The sequence below is a fragment of the Eptesicus fuscus genome, chromosome 10, assembly GCF_027574615.1.
Source record: "Eptesicus fuscus isolate TK198812 chromosome 10, DD_ASM_mEF_20220401, whole genome shotgun sequence".
NCBI lineage: Eukaryota > Metazoa > Chordata > Mammalia > Chiroptera > Vespertilionidae > Eptesicus > Eptesicus fuscus.
In genome coordinates, this window is record NC_072482.1 from 36,467,363 (window position 1) to 36,482,009 (window position 14,647).

Consider the following 14,647-nt stretch of genomic DNA (forward strand, 5'->3'; position numbering starts at 1 on the left):
CCTTAAAGACATTTTTACTTACGGTTTCATCACAGAACTGTATAAAGTGGAAAGCATAGGGGTTTCTGAAGCCACTAAATCAGCTACTTCTCACACTAAATAGACTCTTCTTCAGAATTTTCAGGTGGGTTTTTAAAAGATCTTCATATATTATTAAAGATTTCTCTTTAATTGTGAGAATGTTTGACCCTATTGCCTAAAAAATGAACATGTTTGGAAATTCAGAAGTGAACCAAGAAGATTTCAATGTTTGCTGACACCCTTATGGATCAATTACATATGACCTAACTGGTGCTAAAGAAACACATGTAGCAGAACAGACAGGATCAATGGTCAGCCTGTATGTGGCAAGTAGGAATCCATATACTGATTGTGAAGGCCCAATGCTGTGTTGCCATAGTCCCTCGTTGTGGACTTGGGCCTTATGACCTACCTTGTCCCGATGGACTCTCAGTTTTGAAGCCCAGTAGAGATGGCTGTTCTATGTGGGTAGCTGTTGGAACTGCTTTGGTTTGAGTTTCTCTCCCCAGGTCCACGAGGAAAGGGCTGCTAGTGCCCTCTGTGATCCTGGGGACTAGAGCTGAGGGAAGGACACGCAGGGTGTCCTCCTTTTCAGAGGAGGGTAAGTCAATGGACTGCTGTCCTGTTGGCAATGCTGGGTGAGGAAAGCTTCTCTGGGTCAAGGGGGGTTTATCACTGGTCTTTGAGGTGGTGTCATAAATGGATTTCTCAAAGAGGATGTTGTTATCTAACATAGACTTTGTGGGAAGGAAAAACTCACCAGGTAGACTGTGTCCTTCTCTGTCCACTGTCTCGAGCCTGGGCTGACCAAGAGGAAGTTCTGGACTCAAAGTAGCATCCTGAAGAATGAATTTAGAGAGACATGTGGAGAAGGGACATTTTTTTTTTAATATGAGAAGGGCTATAATCTATATATATATTTTTCATTTAAATTTAAGCAAGTCAGTTTAGTTGACTTGAATTTACTGTGGATTCTGATATAGGTTCTGATGGAGCAATATGTCCTGAACAGGATGCATGCACTAATACAGTGGTAATATGAACTCTATTGGGGTGGCTAAATGACTCTGCCTATGCAGAGTTAACTCGTAACTGAAATACTTTGAATTATGTCAATCATATTTGAATTTATGAATTCTTTATTTAAAGAGGCAATAAAGCTTAGCCAGCACTTTCATTTATGAATATCCCAGTGACAACTTTTGGCATAAATTAAATGAACATAGCTTTAAATGAAACATAAAAACTATTACTGAATTTATTATTTTTACTTCCTAAGATGTTACTTTGTACTTATGAGATCCCCATAAATAAATACCAGGATATAGATAAGACCTTAAGATCCAACTTGTAAATTATGTTTATGTTTATTTCTGGAAGTTAAATGAAATATTCTGCTTTACGTATTCTTTTCAGTTCATGAACATGTGTTTATTTTTATCAAAATCAGAGCAAATCTTGACTCTAATTGAAACAAAGATCTGACTACATTGAAGGAAACTTTAAATTTTAGGATGTCCCTTAAAAAAGTATACACACCCTTTGAGTAAGTATAAAGTCAGTGTTTATTAAAAATACATTTCATTTTCAAAATTGACCTATTAGCTATTAAAGTGTATATACATTTTCTGTGTTTTACGAACACAGATATGGAAAGTGAGTAATCAAGTACTTCCTATAAAAAGCACTAAGTACTGCAGAGGAGAGTTTGCTCTGTTCAGTCTTTTTTGTTGTTGGAACATTTTTGAGGCTTTGTTTCTATTTGAAGAACAAAAGGACAACAAGCTCACCTTTGTGAAACCAGCAAGGAGTGTAGGCAGCACCGACTGGGTGTTGGGATCAGAGCCAGGCAATGACCCAACAATTTCTGTGGATGAAAAATCACAAGATTTGAGTGTTTTTTTATTTTCTCACTTTCCTTTTGTGTTTGGGCAGTAAAACAGCTAGGGTGGAAAATGTGACACCAATCAGTTCTTAAGGAATGGTGCAACAGATCATTAAGAAGTCATGTCACATAAGCTAAGGGTCATTGATCTGAATGATAAATTGAAGGACAGATGCAAGGAGTGTGTCTTGCATGCTTACGTGATAAGAGCAGTTATTAAGGTGGGTTTTTAGGGTGTTTAGTTTTATTGTACAGATTCGGACTAAGCAGACAGGCTGATTGGCTAGGCCAGTGAGGGTGAAAACATAACTGAACTGACAAAGAAAGAAATGGCTTGAATAAATACTGCAACCAAGAACCATTTGCAGAGTCCTACTTTCAAGCCAAAGCCCTAACCAGTTTGGCTCAGTGGATAGAGCATCGGCCTGTGGACTCAAGGGTCCCAGGTTCGATTCCGATCAAGGGCACGTACCTTGGTTGCGGGCACATACCCAGTAGAGAGTGTGCAGGAGGCAGCTGATCGATGTTTCTCTCTCATCAATGTTTCTATCTCTCTATCCCTCTCCCTTCCTCTCTGTAAAAGATCAATAAAAATAAAAAAAAAAAAAAAAAAAAGCTGAAGCCTGATTCTCAGAACCTCCCAGAGGATTCAACAAAGAGACAAACCAGATTGTCTCTGAGATGAGTCTGAAGTTCACCTTTTCTTGTCTAGTAGATTCTCTTACCCTGCGCATTGTACCAAGAGATTTTTGTGAAGCTTTTCAGTGTTGAGTTTGCCTATATACACCAGAGAGACAGAACTGGCGGAGAATGTCACACTAAAATGGCATTTCTGTTGTCCGTCTACTAAGCCAGGAGTACTTGGCCTATTGAGGAGCTGAGTTCCAGGCTCCTGGGTCCCTCCAGGCACCCACTGAAGATTTTGAGTGTGCCTGATTATCTGGTTGACTTCTTTAGATCCACGCTCCACTTCTCTTCCCACTACTTTCTGCTCCAGGAGGTTGTCTTATATGGGCTATATCAATGATTGCTTGCCCTCTGTTTTTTGGGATGGCTTAGTGCATTAGGTAACCCTTCAGGCCAGGAGGTCGTAATGGGGCCTTACTGCTTCTAGGCCCAGGGAATTGTTCTGTTCCTTTGGACATTAGGGAAACTTTTATAAATAGTCCCTTTATCAAACTAGTCTCACATGACCCTAATTTGAATGTGCCGTCTGTTTCCTTTTAGGACCTGATCAATTTACTAATAAGGGAATCTGGGTTTTGCCAGGGGAACAGAACTGTCCAGGGGTTCCTCTCTCTCCCTGGGCTCTACTGGGTGGCCGAACTGGACTTGACTGACATTCTTGGCTTCTCCTAGAGCTATTCTTGGTGTGAAGTGGTCACCAAAGGCTCATCAAATGAGACACAGGTTGGAGTGAGGAAAGACAGAAGTGACACCATACATGATGTGCCTGTCACAGAAATGATAGATTCTACAAGGCCCAATAAAAATGACAGTGACCATGAGACATTCACAACTCCTAGTCTCTCCGTCAGAATGAGGATAAACCCAGAACTATGAAATTGCCAACTGACCGTCGGTGAACTGAATTGTCCCCACGTGCAAGGATTTGTCTTCCTGTAGCGCTCTGCTGATCAGCTTTTTGAGGTCTAATGCTGTGAGATAGGTTTCTGGTTGCTTGTCCTCCTCTGTCATTCCATAAAGGACTCCTTCGCTTTCAATTTTGTTGGAATCAAAAGACAGCAGGTCACTTGCAGGACTTTTTGCTTCTGCACTGTCTCTCTCAAAGACGGCCGTAAGTCGCACCTCTATGGAGCTTGAACTGTAGAAGCAGAGGACTCATCACACCCAAGGCCATTGTTCTATGCCGTGGTAAGATGGTTATGAAGCTTCAGGACAGCTTCAACCTCTTGAATATCCCACTTCAAAAGTAATTTCAATGTTTATAACAAATTTGAAATGTGGAAAAAATTGACATGTATTTTAGTTCTAAATTAAAATGTCAGGATGAGTGTTAAGTCCACATTAAAGAGGACTGAATCAAGAAGATATTTCTCTTCTACTTTTTTTCCAAGAAGTATTTATAAGTTAAGAAATAAAATCCTAAATTAAACATAATCTTTTCCCCAAGGTTCTTTAAAAATAACATCTCAGAAAGAAGGTGTGAGAAAGGAGAAAGGGAAGTAGCATATTATCAACTATATTTATTATAATATTTATTGACTCAATGCCTTTTTGCATGTAAAAATAAAATCAAATTCTCTGTAACTATGTCCTCAAAGAGCAGGTTTTACCTTCTCGTTTAAATCCACTCAGAGGGATGCAAAGTGTTTTAAAGGCCACAGGAACTGATAATGTGTATCCTTGGCAGTTCTTTGGGCCATACAGTCAGTCTGTAGTTCATTATTTCACTAGTCAGTTATAGGAGCGAAAGCTGGATTCTTATTACTGAGCTTTCTTAGATCTAGTGGGCCCTTTCCCAGGTCAAACTGACCTTGAAACCAAGGAGCAAATTTATCGGCTTTAATCCAGACAGGTTGGTTTCATGTAAAAGCATGCATTCAGGCAGACAACTTCCTATCATAAATGGCATTTTTTTTGTGAAACATCCTTGCATCACCCTTACATACCTTTATGTTTATCTAATTAGATTTTGAGTTTTATCTCATGGAATGATTTTGACTTGAGAGTTACCCCCGCCCCCTACTGAATAATGGGTCAGTTACTCCCACTTAAATAAGAAACCATTAAAAAGTCATTGAGGTATCCTAAACTTTATATGTAAACATTATTTGTAAAAGATCAGCATATACATTTATGGGGAAAAATGTACCATATTTCAAAACATTAAAAGAAAAGTCCATAATACTTTAAACAATAAAAAATTTAAATTAACAAAAAAAGTCCAAATTACCCATCTCTTTCTTTCTTTGGTCTTCATTTCATCATGCACAATGGTAACATGCAAGGAAGTAAAAATTTTTATGAAATTTATGGAGACATTCAATGTATAATTTCATATATAAAAGATTCTTTCCATATTTGCCCAAAGCTTTGAAGGAAATGTATAAATTCTTATCAGAATTTGGATGGAAACTTTGAGAACCATATACATCTCAGAAAGTAAACACCATTATCTGATGTTTCAGATTAGGATTTGAGCTTTAGTTCAAAGATTATATGTACTTTTGGTCTTCTTAAACTCTTTGAGTTGCTCATATTCCTCCTAAAGAGACTGCAAATATATCTCCTATACTTCTTTACATTTTTGGATAGTGCTGGTGCCAGGAAATTTTTAAAATGTATTTTATAAATTAATTTCTAGACCCTGTAAATAGCATTAAATGATTAGTTTAATTCTGAAGGTAATTTATCTAAGGCTGGACTCTGGAGCTGTTGTTTTGTTGACTGATTGTTTTTTGAATTGCTGTAATCAGTAAACCTTGAGGGAATGGTACAATTCACCATGGACCCGGTTGCAAAAACAAACAAACAGCTGTTGACTGAGTGGGCGGTCTGCATCAGGCAGTTCACTTGCATCCTCTTTTAATCTCTTCAACAGCACAATCAATCCCATTGCACAGAAAACAGGTAGGGAGGGAACTTGTCAGTGGAAAGAGGCAGAGCCAGGATTCAAACCCTGGCCTGCCTGACCTCAAGCCTGGGCTCATTTTGCCACACCACCACCCACTCATGCCTGCAAAAAGGTCATTTAGTCACCAAACTGACAACTACCTTTTGGACTCCTCCAAAATAAATATATGAATTTAATGTAGAAGCTATACTCATTTTTTTTTTTTTCATTGCAAATGAGAGTTGCCAACAAAGGCACTCTACACGTGGGATGGGGTTTCATGTTGCTTTCATCCCTGGATGTAACAGGAGTGAATGGACTCTGCTTTCCTTCTGGGAACACAAGAGAGAACCTATGACTATCTCACTGGGATGCTCTGAGGGGAGGGGATTCTTCCCGTACTAACTTGACATTCATCCAGAGCGGCCTCCTGCTTACTTTCAGTAATACTAGTAGTTGTAATCTATGAGAGAGAGGCCCAGGCTTTCTGGGCTAAGACCCCAGTCCTGCTCATTTTTAAAGGTTGTCATGAAACAAACTTCACATGTTAAAGGTATACAATTTAATAAGATTGACACTCCTGTACACCAGCGAATCAATTATGGCAATCAAGATAGTGAGCACATTTCATCACAGGGGCTTGCTGGTACCCCTGTGTAATCCTTTCCTCCGTTCCTTCCCTGACTCACCCTCCCCAAGCAACTGCTGATCTGTTTTCTGTCACTATAGATTAGTTTGCATTTTTTTGGAGTTAAATGTAAGTGGAATCATAATGTACTCCATTTTGTCTGGCATCGTTCACTTAATTATTTTGAGGCAAATTCATGTTGTGTATTCCAATAGTTGCTTTGCTAAGTAGTAGTCTATGGTAAGAATATGCCACAATTCGTTTATTTATTGCTCTGTTGATGGACATTTGGGTTGTTTCCAGTTCTTGGCTATTACAAATAATGCTGCTATGGACATTAGTGTGCAAATCTTTGAAGGAGTATACCCTCCAACTAGATTGAATGATTATAATAGCTTCCCATATATGCTTCAAGAGATAAAGCAATATATAAAGTGAATCTTTCACTGTTCATCCCTTTAATGGTGTTAATAATAGATGCCCTAACTAGTTCCCAGTTGTGTTGAGAGGATTGAATGAGGTTACTGATATAAAAGCACTTATTAAATTGTAGATCAGGTTTTATACGAATGAGTGGATGTGAGACATACTAGGAGACATAGGGTGTTAGGTCTTCTGTAGGGATCTGGCTCCATGAGAAAGCAATTTCCTTCATAATGAGTTTACTCTACAATATTCTGAGCATCATTATTAATGATTAAAATTTGTGGTACTCATAGCATAGCATTTATTGTATTTGGGTCAAATGTTTTTTTCTTCTTGGAGACTAAATAGAAATCACATAATAGAAATCATTGGGAGCACATCTTTGGAAGAAATAAGAATAAATTCTTGCAGAGATAAACACATGGAAAGATGCAGCTTCAAGGGATATATCTTTAAACCTTTTACTTTGAAAAGTTAATCAGCCTAACATTTTTATTTTGTTCTGAAATATATATTTTATTATTATTAGTTTTCCATTTATTTGAAAGGAGGAAATAATGAGCACTTGAACATTCACAAAAAAAGTCCCAAAAGTGTTCCTATCATTTTCTCAGCTTTAAGTTAAAAATTTGTTCTTTAACTGCAGTGGTTTATCCAGAAGACCTTGCCATCTATGCAGAATATCCTCCCATCACCTTTTTTTTTTTTTTTTTAAATCCATCTGATTTCACAGGGAATACTGTGGGGCGGCATGTTGAAATAAAGAAAATCGAGTCTGCTTTGGCAAATAGGAAGGGTTTCATCTTTTATAACTTTCACTTTTCAATGTTTCCTTCCTCTGGAATTGTGCAGATCAGGGGGTCCCGATAGCTTCAAAAGCAATAAATGGGTGGAGCTCCCCCAGAAGTGTGCTTTGTGAGTGTGTGGAGCCCTGGCTCTGGGCACCTTTTTGCTTTAAGACGATAGACGGTAAGGGAGCCGGGGAGGACTTCACAAATCCCCTCCGGCATGGAATCACACTCTGACATACCAGGGCTGATGTTTACCCTGTGGAGCATTAAGAACAAAAGTAAAACATATGTGGCCCCACTTGTAGACGTTTTGAATAATGAGAAGTTAGAAAAAGATGCAAAAATCTTGCCCAAAATGATGAACCCACATTAGAATGTTGTGATGCTGATGGATGTAGACCTGCCAAGGGAATATGATCGGACTGTGCTGCAGTGTGGTGCTATTTGATTATTTCATTTATTTTATTAAAAATATTCACTTAACAATTTTTTATAATTATTATAATACTTCTTCACTAAATAGTTTTTGCATGGTACTGTATTACTATGGTTCAGACGTCGAAATAACATAAAATATTTTGGGAAGTCCTGCTTCCACCCCTGTCTCTGTCCACCCCATTCCTCCAACCTCACTCTCCTTTACTGTTACTAGCTCTCTTGGTTCAGCTTGATTTGTTTATTTTATTTATTTATTGTTTCAAATTTTAAAATTAATTAATTGTTTATTTTTTTAAATGAAATTGATTGGGGTGACATTGGTCAACATGATCATACAGGTTTCAGGTGTGGCTTTCTATGTTACAAGATCTGTATATTGCACCATGTGCCCACGACCCAGAGTCAAATCTTCTCCTGTCACCATACATTAGGACCCCCAATTCTCCCCACCCCCTTCCCTCTGGCAACCACCACACTTGATTGGTTTAGACAATGATGATATTTAGCATCGATAGGCAGCCAGGCAATCAGACACAATTGCTACTTTTTTTGACTTGTCTGTACTGAAGAATTTTCCTAAGAGGTTTGTTAATAACATTGCCAAGGACAGCAGGTGAGCTCTCTGAGAGAGCCATGTTTCTGACTCCAGAGGGAGAAAGGAATGCAGCTCCTGCGTTACCCCTGAAAACATCACCTCGGGTCATGTTCTAATTAGATAATTCCTTTATCTGAAATGTATTCAGTGTTTGGGATTGGGCAGAGCTAAACAATCGGGGGAAAGGAGACTTTATAATCCTCATGATGTCACTTTTAAAAGAGGCTAGGAAGAAAGTAACTTAAAAATTGATTAGAGTCCTGCTCTCTTACTTACCTAAATCCTAACACATGAATTTCTTTGAATCCTGGAAGTTTCTTAAATACCTTTTGCATCTGTAGAGAGAAAAAAATTTATGAAATACTCCTTGGTTCTACTGGGTAAGGTCTTAACTATTGGAAAGAGACTAAATACTTTTGATGAGTTAGGGGAAAAAATAAAAATGGAGAATTGATATAATGATCGAGGCCAGATTTATTCTTGGTTATTTCTGAAACCTGGAGGAATGTGTTTTTTGCTATTTATTTTATAGCTGGAAAGCTGTAATTGGATAGTTCTGACTTGCTTTAGTGGTTACTTTACATAAAACATGTAATAACTTTAAGTTGGTACTCGGAGGAAAATTTTTTGGCCACAGTATTTTTATTTATACACACAGAGTAGCTATAATATTTTCTGAATTGAGCTATATGATTTGGAAATATCTATAGCGTTAAAGGAATTATTAAAGTCAAATTACCTAAATAAAATGTTAGTAGCAGATTCTAATGCAATGCATTACATTGGCTCTTAGATGTATGTGAAATCACAATACATTTTCTCATTTAATTTGACCTTGCTAGTGAGGCATATTATCAGAATATTTCTCAATTGTTATACTCAATTACTTCCCAACCTACGACAGTCTTGCTTCTGCCCTTCGATCCCCAGGAGGGAAGGTTCTCTCTAGGCCATTGTCTCTCCTCTCTCCAAATCCCAAGACATTTTTATTTCTTTCTGCATGGTTTCCCTGCCTTTTTTCTGGTTCTTCTCCCATCTCTCTGACAACTCTGTCCATCTTTATCCTATTCCTGTCTCCACTCTGCATTAAAACTATAAGGATTTTGCAAGTTTGTGCAGTCAACTTCTTCATCTCACTCACTCGCGCATTTATTCAGTAAGCTCGACTATAGACTCTGTGCTAGGCTCTCCGGACATTGTCACCTAGATGAACAGGCATTACCTATCCTACTTGTATGAAGCCTGGGAGGCAAGAAAAACCAAGAGGAAGACACGGCAGTCTAGCAGTGAAGCGTGGGAGGGAGAGCAGGTGACAGTGAGGGAGGCTGAAGAGGTGAATAGGGCCTCGGCCCTGTCCTCCCGTCCCTGTGCCCACTTCCCTCTGCCTCTCCTTGGGGATCCCATTTTCTCCCATGGCTTCAATGGCCACCTGACATACAACTTTGAGTTCTCCACATGAACATCCCAACATTTGTCACTAATTACATATGCGCAAACCAGGGTAATTCTCTTCCTCCAAGTCTGCCTTTCCTCCTGGGTGCTCTATCTCAGTCAGGATTATGAACACCCTTCACCTTCCATGCCAGAGAGCCCAGCATCCCCAGATACCTCTCCTCTGTGCCCCTCACATCCAGTCACCTCGCCTGTGTGTTTGAATCCTGCATGCCTTTTATTTCCATCATATTCGTCTTATTCCCATGCCCAGCATGCCCCTACCTAACGCCCTTCCTGTATTACTGAAATCGTTTTCTGGGTGTGTGTGTGGAAAGAAGAGAAATGTTCTTTTTTTTTTTTTTTTTAATGAGTTGGGGTGGGGGAAATTGGGAGATGTCTTTTTTTTAATATATATATTTTATTGATTTTTTACAGAGAGGAAGGGAGAGGGATAGAGAGCTAGAAACATCGATGAGAGAGAATCATCGACCAGCTGCCTCCTGCACACCCCCTACCGGGGATGTGCCTGCAGCCAATGTACATGCCCTTGACCGGAATCGAACCTGGGACCTTTCAGTCCGCAGACCGATGCTCTATCCATTGAGCCAAACCGGTTTCGGCAGGGAGATGTCTTTTTAATCACAATATTTTTCCAAGTTGATCATTCTATATCTGTTGCTCTTCACTAAAAATCTCTTGATGGGCTGCACTGCCCATTGACTAAGATCTACTAGTACTACTTTAGAATGGCATTTAAGACCCTCCACAGTTTACCCTCTCTCCCCAAGTACCTTACCATTTGCACTTCCTGCCATTTACCCCCTTGGACAATATTGTCTCCTCTAGTCACATTAAACTTACCACTGTCTCTCCCCAAATACAATACGTACTTCTTCCAGACATCTATCCATTTTTTTCCTTTTTAGTCCAAGGTGCATCTTCTACCTTCTGTTCATTGACCATCCCCCTCCCCCGACCCATCTTTCAAAGCCAGCTCAAATATCTTTTCTATTGAAAAGTATCTGTAGGGCCCTAAAGTCAGGTTCAATTATTTCTTCTCCCTACCACTCTAGAACATATTACTGTATGTTCCCTTAAACTGTCTGGGAGGTGCATGTTGTGTCTCTTACAGAAATTATGCTCCTTGGGCTCAGGGATCATGGTTTACTTATTCATCTTTATCTCTCTCCTTCCCAGTGCCTATCAGATTGTCATCCACATAGTAGGGACTCAGCACATTTTGTTTAATCGAGTTGAGTGCATATTTTCTTCTCTAAACTCACCAGCATGCCACTGCATTGTCACTGTATCTAAAATTACTGCCAAATCCACATTATCTATGCCAAGGACTAGAACGGTGATGCACAGATAATCCCCAAATCACTTACATTGGGCTTTGGAATGTATCATGGTTTTTTTTTTTTTTTCTCTCAGCAGACTGATTTATCTTCTTAGTCACATTTTCTTGCACCAATTTTAAAATACTCTTTGTGTAGCAACTACAGCGATGAAGATAAATGTATAAGCTTGAGTGATGAGGAGATAAATGTATAAGCTTGAGTTCAGATATTGGTTCTCAACTTTCTAGTTGTATGACCTTGAGTTTATTACTTAATTCCTTGAATCTTGGTTTCCTTAACCAAAATGAGGTAATAGCACCTATATCATAAGGCTGCTGTAAGGAATAACTAATACATACCTGACACACAGTGTGGGGAGAGAGGCAGCGATATTTTGTCTATTTACTAGTCTCCTGTTGGATTACTAGCTCCTTGATTGCCCCATTATCTTTTACTTCCTCAAGGGCCACACAGCACGGAGCCTGGCAGGGGCAGAGTAAGCCTTTAGTAGTTGTTTTAGAAAGACTCAATGTGGGGAAGGACAGGAAGAGGGTCCCCATAGTGGTCAGCGGCAGGGGGCCTGGAATAAGTTTCTGTGGTGTCACTTCTACTCCACCATGAGCTAGCTAGGAGATTGGGTTCTGCAGAGCTGGTCTATGATGGGGCAGGTGGGAGAGAGCTGTGTCCATGCTTCAGGTCTGCTCTGGTCTCCTGTGACAAATAGTTTTGAGCCACAAAGTTTGTCATGCCATCCCAGTTACAGCACCTAGGACTGAGTGTTGAAGAATGAGCTATAGTTTCTGGAGCAGAAGATTCAGACCCCAACTCATCTCTCTTTCTCGTCCAGGATTCCAGAGATGCCGTGATGCATGTGAATACAATCAATCAAGTACAGAACTGCTCCCATGGAATCCCACAACTATTAGTGTAGGCCCGTGGTCGGCAAACTGAGGCTCACGAGCCACATGCGGCTCTTTGGCTCCTTGAGTGTGGCTCTTCCACAAAAGACCACGGCCTGGGCGAGTCTATTTTGAAGAAGTGGCGTTAGAAGAAGTTTAAGTTGAAAAAATTTGGCTCTCAAAAGAAATTTCAATCGTTGTACTGTTGATATTTGGCTCTGTTGACTAGTGAGTTTGCCGACTACTGGTGTAGGCAGTAGGGTGCATGGCCGGGAGAGCTGTCCTCCTCTCCTGGGTGCTCATGGCAGCGGCTCCAGTGGAGGGGGTTTATTGCCTGTGCCTATGTCCTCTTTGTGAACCTGCCTCTGATAGATTAAGAAGCAGCTTTGCTTAGGAGGGCGCAGGAGGCGTCTAGGGAGGAGATGACAAAGGTCTTCAGTTAATTCTGCTAAATAATCTTCTGGGAACCTTCCAATCATGGAGCACTAACCACTAAATTACTAATTAAGTGTCCAGTTAACCTTATTAATAACACTAAATGCACAGGGGCCTCCCTGATTCTGCCAGAATGTATGTTAACGGGGCTATAAAAAGGCAGCTGTGTTGAGTTCTCTTGAATATTTGCACAGGAGAAAGCATTCAGACAACAACTATGCATTCCTTTTGACATCTGTATTAAATTGCTCATTAAGTTTATTGTGGAAATTAAATTACTGCAAAGCACTGTCCATTAATTCCCGATTAGGTCCAAATGACTGTGCTAATGCAAGTGTTGGGCTGTGGTGAGGCTGGTTGGTTATGTGATGGCTGGCTTTGAGGTATTCAGACTACCCAGGGGCCTGGGAGGGGAACAGATGCTCGAAGCAGAGGGGGGTCCATCTGAGAGAAGCCAGAGACCCGTGCAATGGAACCAGCAGGTCTTTGCAACAAGACCAACTGAGATATACTCTTCTTTGACTAATGAATATTTCAGAGGCTAGAAGGGGCATGCTTATTTGATAATGATACAAAATCTTTTCCCCATAAGTATGTGTATTTGGGAAAAATAGAAACTAGAGCATTGTAGCTAAGAGCAGGGGTTCTCTGGTGCCAGGCTGCCTGAGTTTGAATCTTGGCTCTGCCAGTTATTGTATGACATTGTTGAGCATTTAGCTAATTTCATCTTGCCTCAGTATCCTGACTTGGAAAAAAATAGAAATAATATTACTTAACTTGTAGATTTGTGTGAAAATAAAATGAGTTAGTACGTATAGAACATGAAGACCTGTACAGTGGTATTATTTCTCTATGTAGAAATAGATTTGGAAAGGGACTTTGAGGTCATTTTTAATTTCTAAGTGAGGAATCTAAGGTCAGGGAAGTGATCCCCAAATTTTAATGGCTAGTGCTTGGCAGAAACAAGACTATAACTAAGATTTTTAAAAAATTATAATTTAGTTGTATTACTCTGCATCAGGTAGTTTTAGGTGCTTAGAAAATTCACAGGTGAGTGAAGACAGTCTATGGCCAATTATCCAATTCTGACATTACTCTGACTAGGCTAAGGATTTGCTGAAGAGAATATTTCAAAGAACAAATAGAAAAGATAACAGACTATTTTAAAAATGCATTCTATCTAATAGTCCATGTCTAAGTGCTTTTCTGGTTCGTAAATACCCCATGCTGATGCTTTCTCTTTGAAGTTTGTAGAAATGAAGGTCTACATTTTATTGACTATGCTGATGCAGGGAGAGGTTGGGGGTTAAGAATGTTTTTCTTTTAGCTCTTCTCCAGTTGAGAGGGGGTAAGCACTGGAGTATGAGAAGTAGGGGCCTGTTTGTTCCCTGGCCTTGCTCAATAAGATGCTTGGGCTATCCATAAACATAGTTCACAGTTATGTAATCCATGGATGCTTCTATTTTCCATTGAATTTCTACAAACAAGTACTGAGTAGTTGCTGCATCCCAAGCTCTGTATTAGGAGGTAAGGCTACAGAGATGAAAGCAACAGTTTCTGCCTTTGTAAGGGGAAGCTCATAGCCTGGTGTTAGTGAGGGTGGTGGGAGGGCAAGGAGGGAGGAATGGAGACAACAGAGGTCATAGACATATAAACAAACAATCTCAAGACAGAGTAATAGTGTTATGACAACAGTGGGCCCCAGGCATTAGCCCAGAGGGTAGAGAGAATTTTTCATGATGTTTGCAAAATGAATCTCAGGGAAGGGCATTCCAGATGGAGGAGGCATTACTTATAAAGACTAACCATGAGAAAGTAGAGTGCAAAGGAGGGGGATGGTAAAAAACTGGTATTAAGATGAGGCTGGAAAGAAAGGCAGTGTCTTATCATGATATTCAGCTGCCACGTTCAGCATAGTAATTTGGATTCTCCTGCAGGGAATGAAGAGCCTTTTAATTTGATCAGGGATAGGCAGATAGGATGATGGTCAGAGATGGAAGAGACATCTTGGGACAAGTCCTTAGTTTAGTGCTGGATGTCATGGATAACATAACTGCCTTCTGCCTGTCACCCATGAAAAATGCCATGGCTTTAAGCTGCATCAGTCTGCAAAAGTGGAAATATTATGGAAGACAAGGTAGTATGGGTTCAAAATTCATATTTCACCCTAGCATGTTC

At 39.8% G+C, this 14,647-nt stretch overlaps 1 protein-coding gene across 1 annotated transcript in view; it reads right to left on the bottom strand.

Annotated features, from left to right (window-relative positions):
* Nucleotides 1-14,647, bottom strand: part of IMPG1 (interphotoreceptor matrix proteoglycan 1) — a 114,157-nt gene that overhangs the window by 59,164 nt on the left and 40,346 nt on the right. Inside the window, 5 exon segments of the mRNA XM_054722360.1 lie at nucleotides 778-860; nucleotides 1,812-1,888; nucleotides 3,484-3,731; nucleotides 4,824-4,844; nucleotides 8,638-8,696. Of these exon segments, the coding sequence (XP_054578335.1) occupies nucleotides 778-860; nucleotides 1,812-1,888; nucleotides 3,484-3,731; nucleotides 4,824-4,844; nucleotides 8,638-8,696 (488 nt within the window).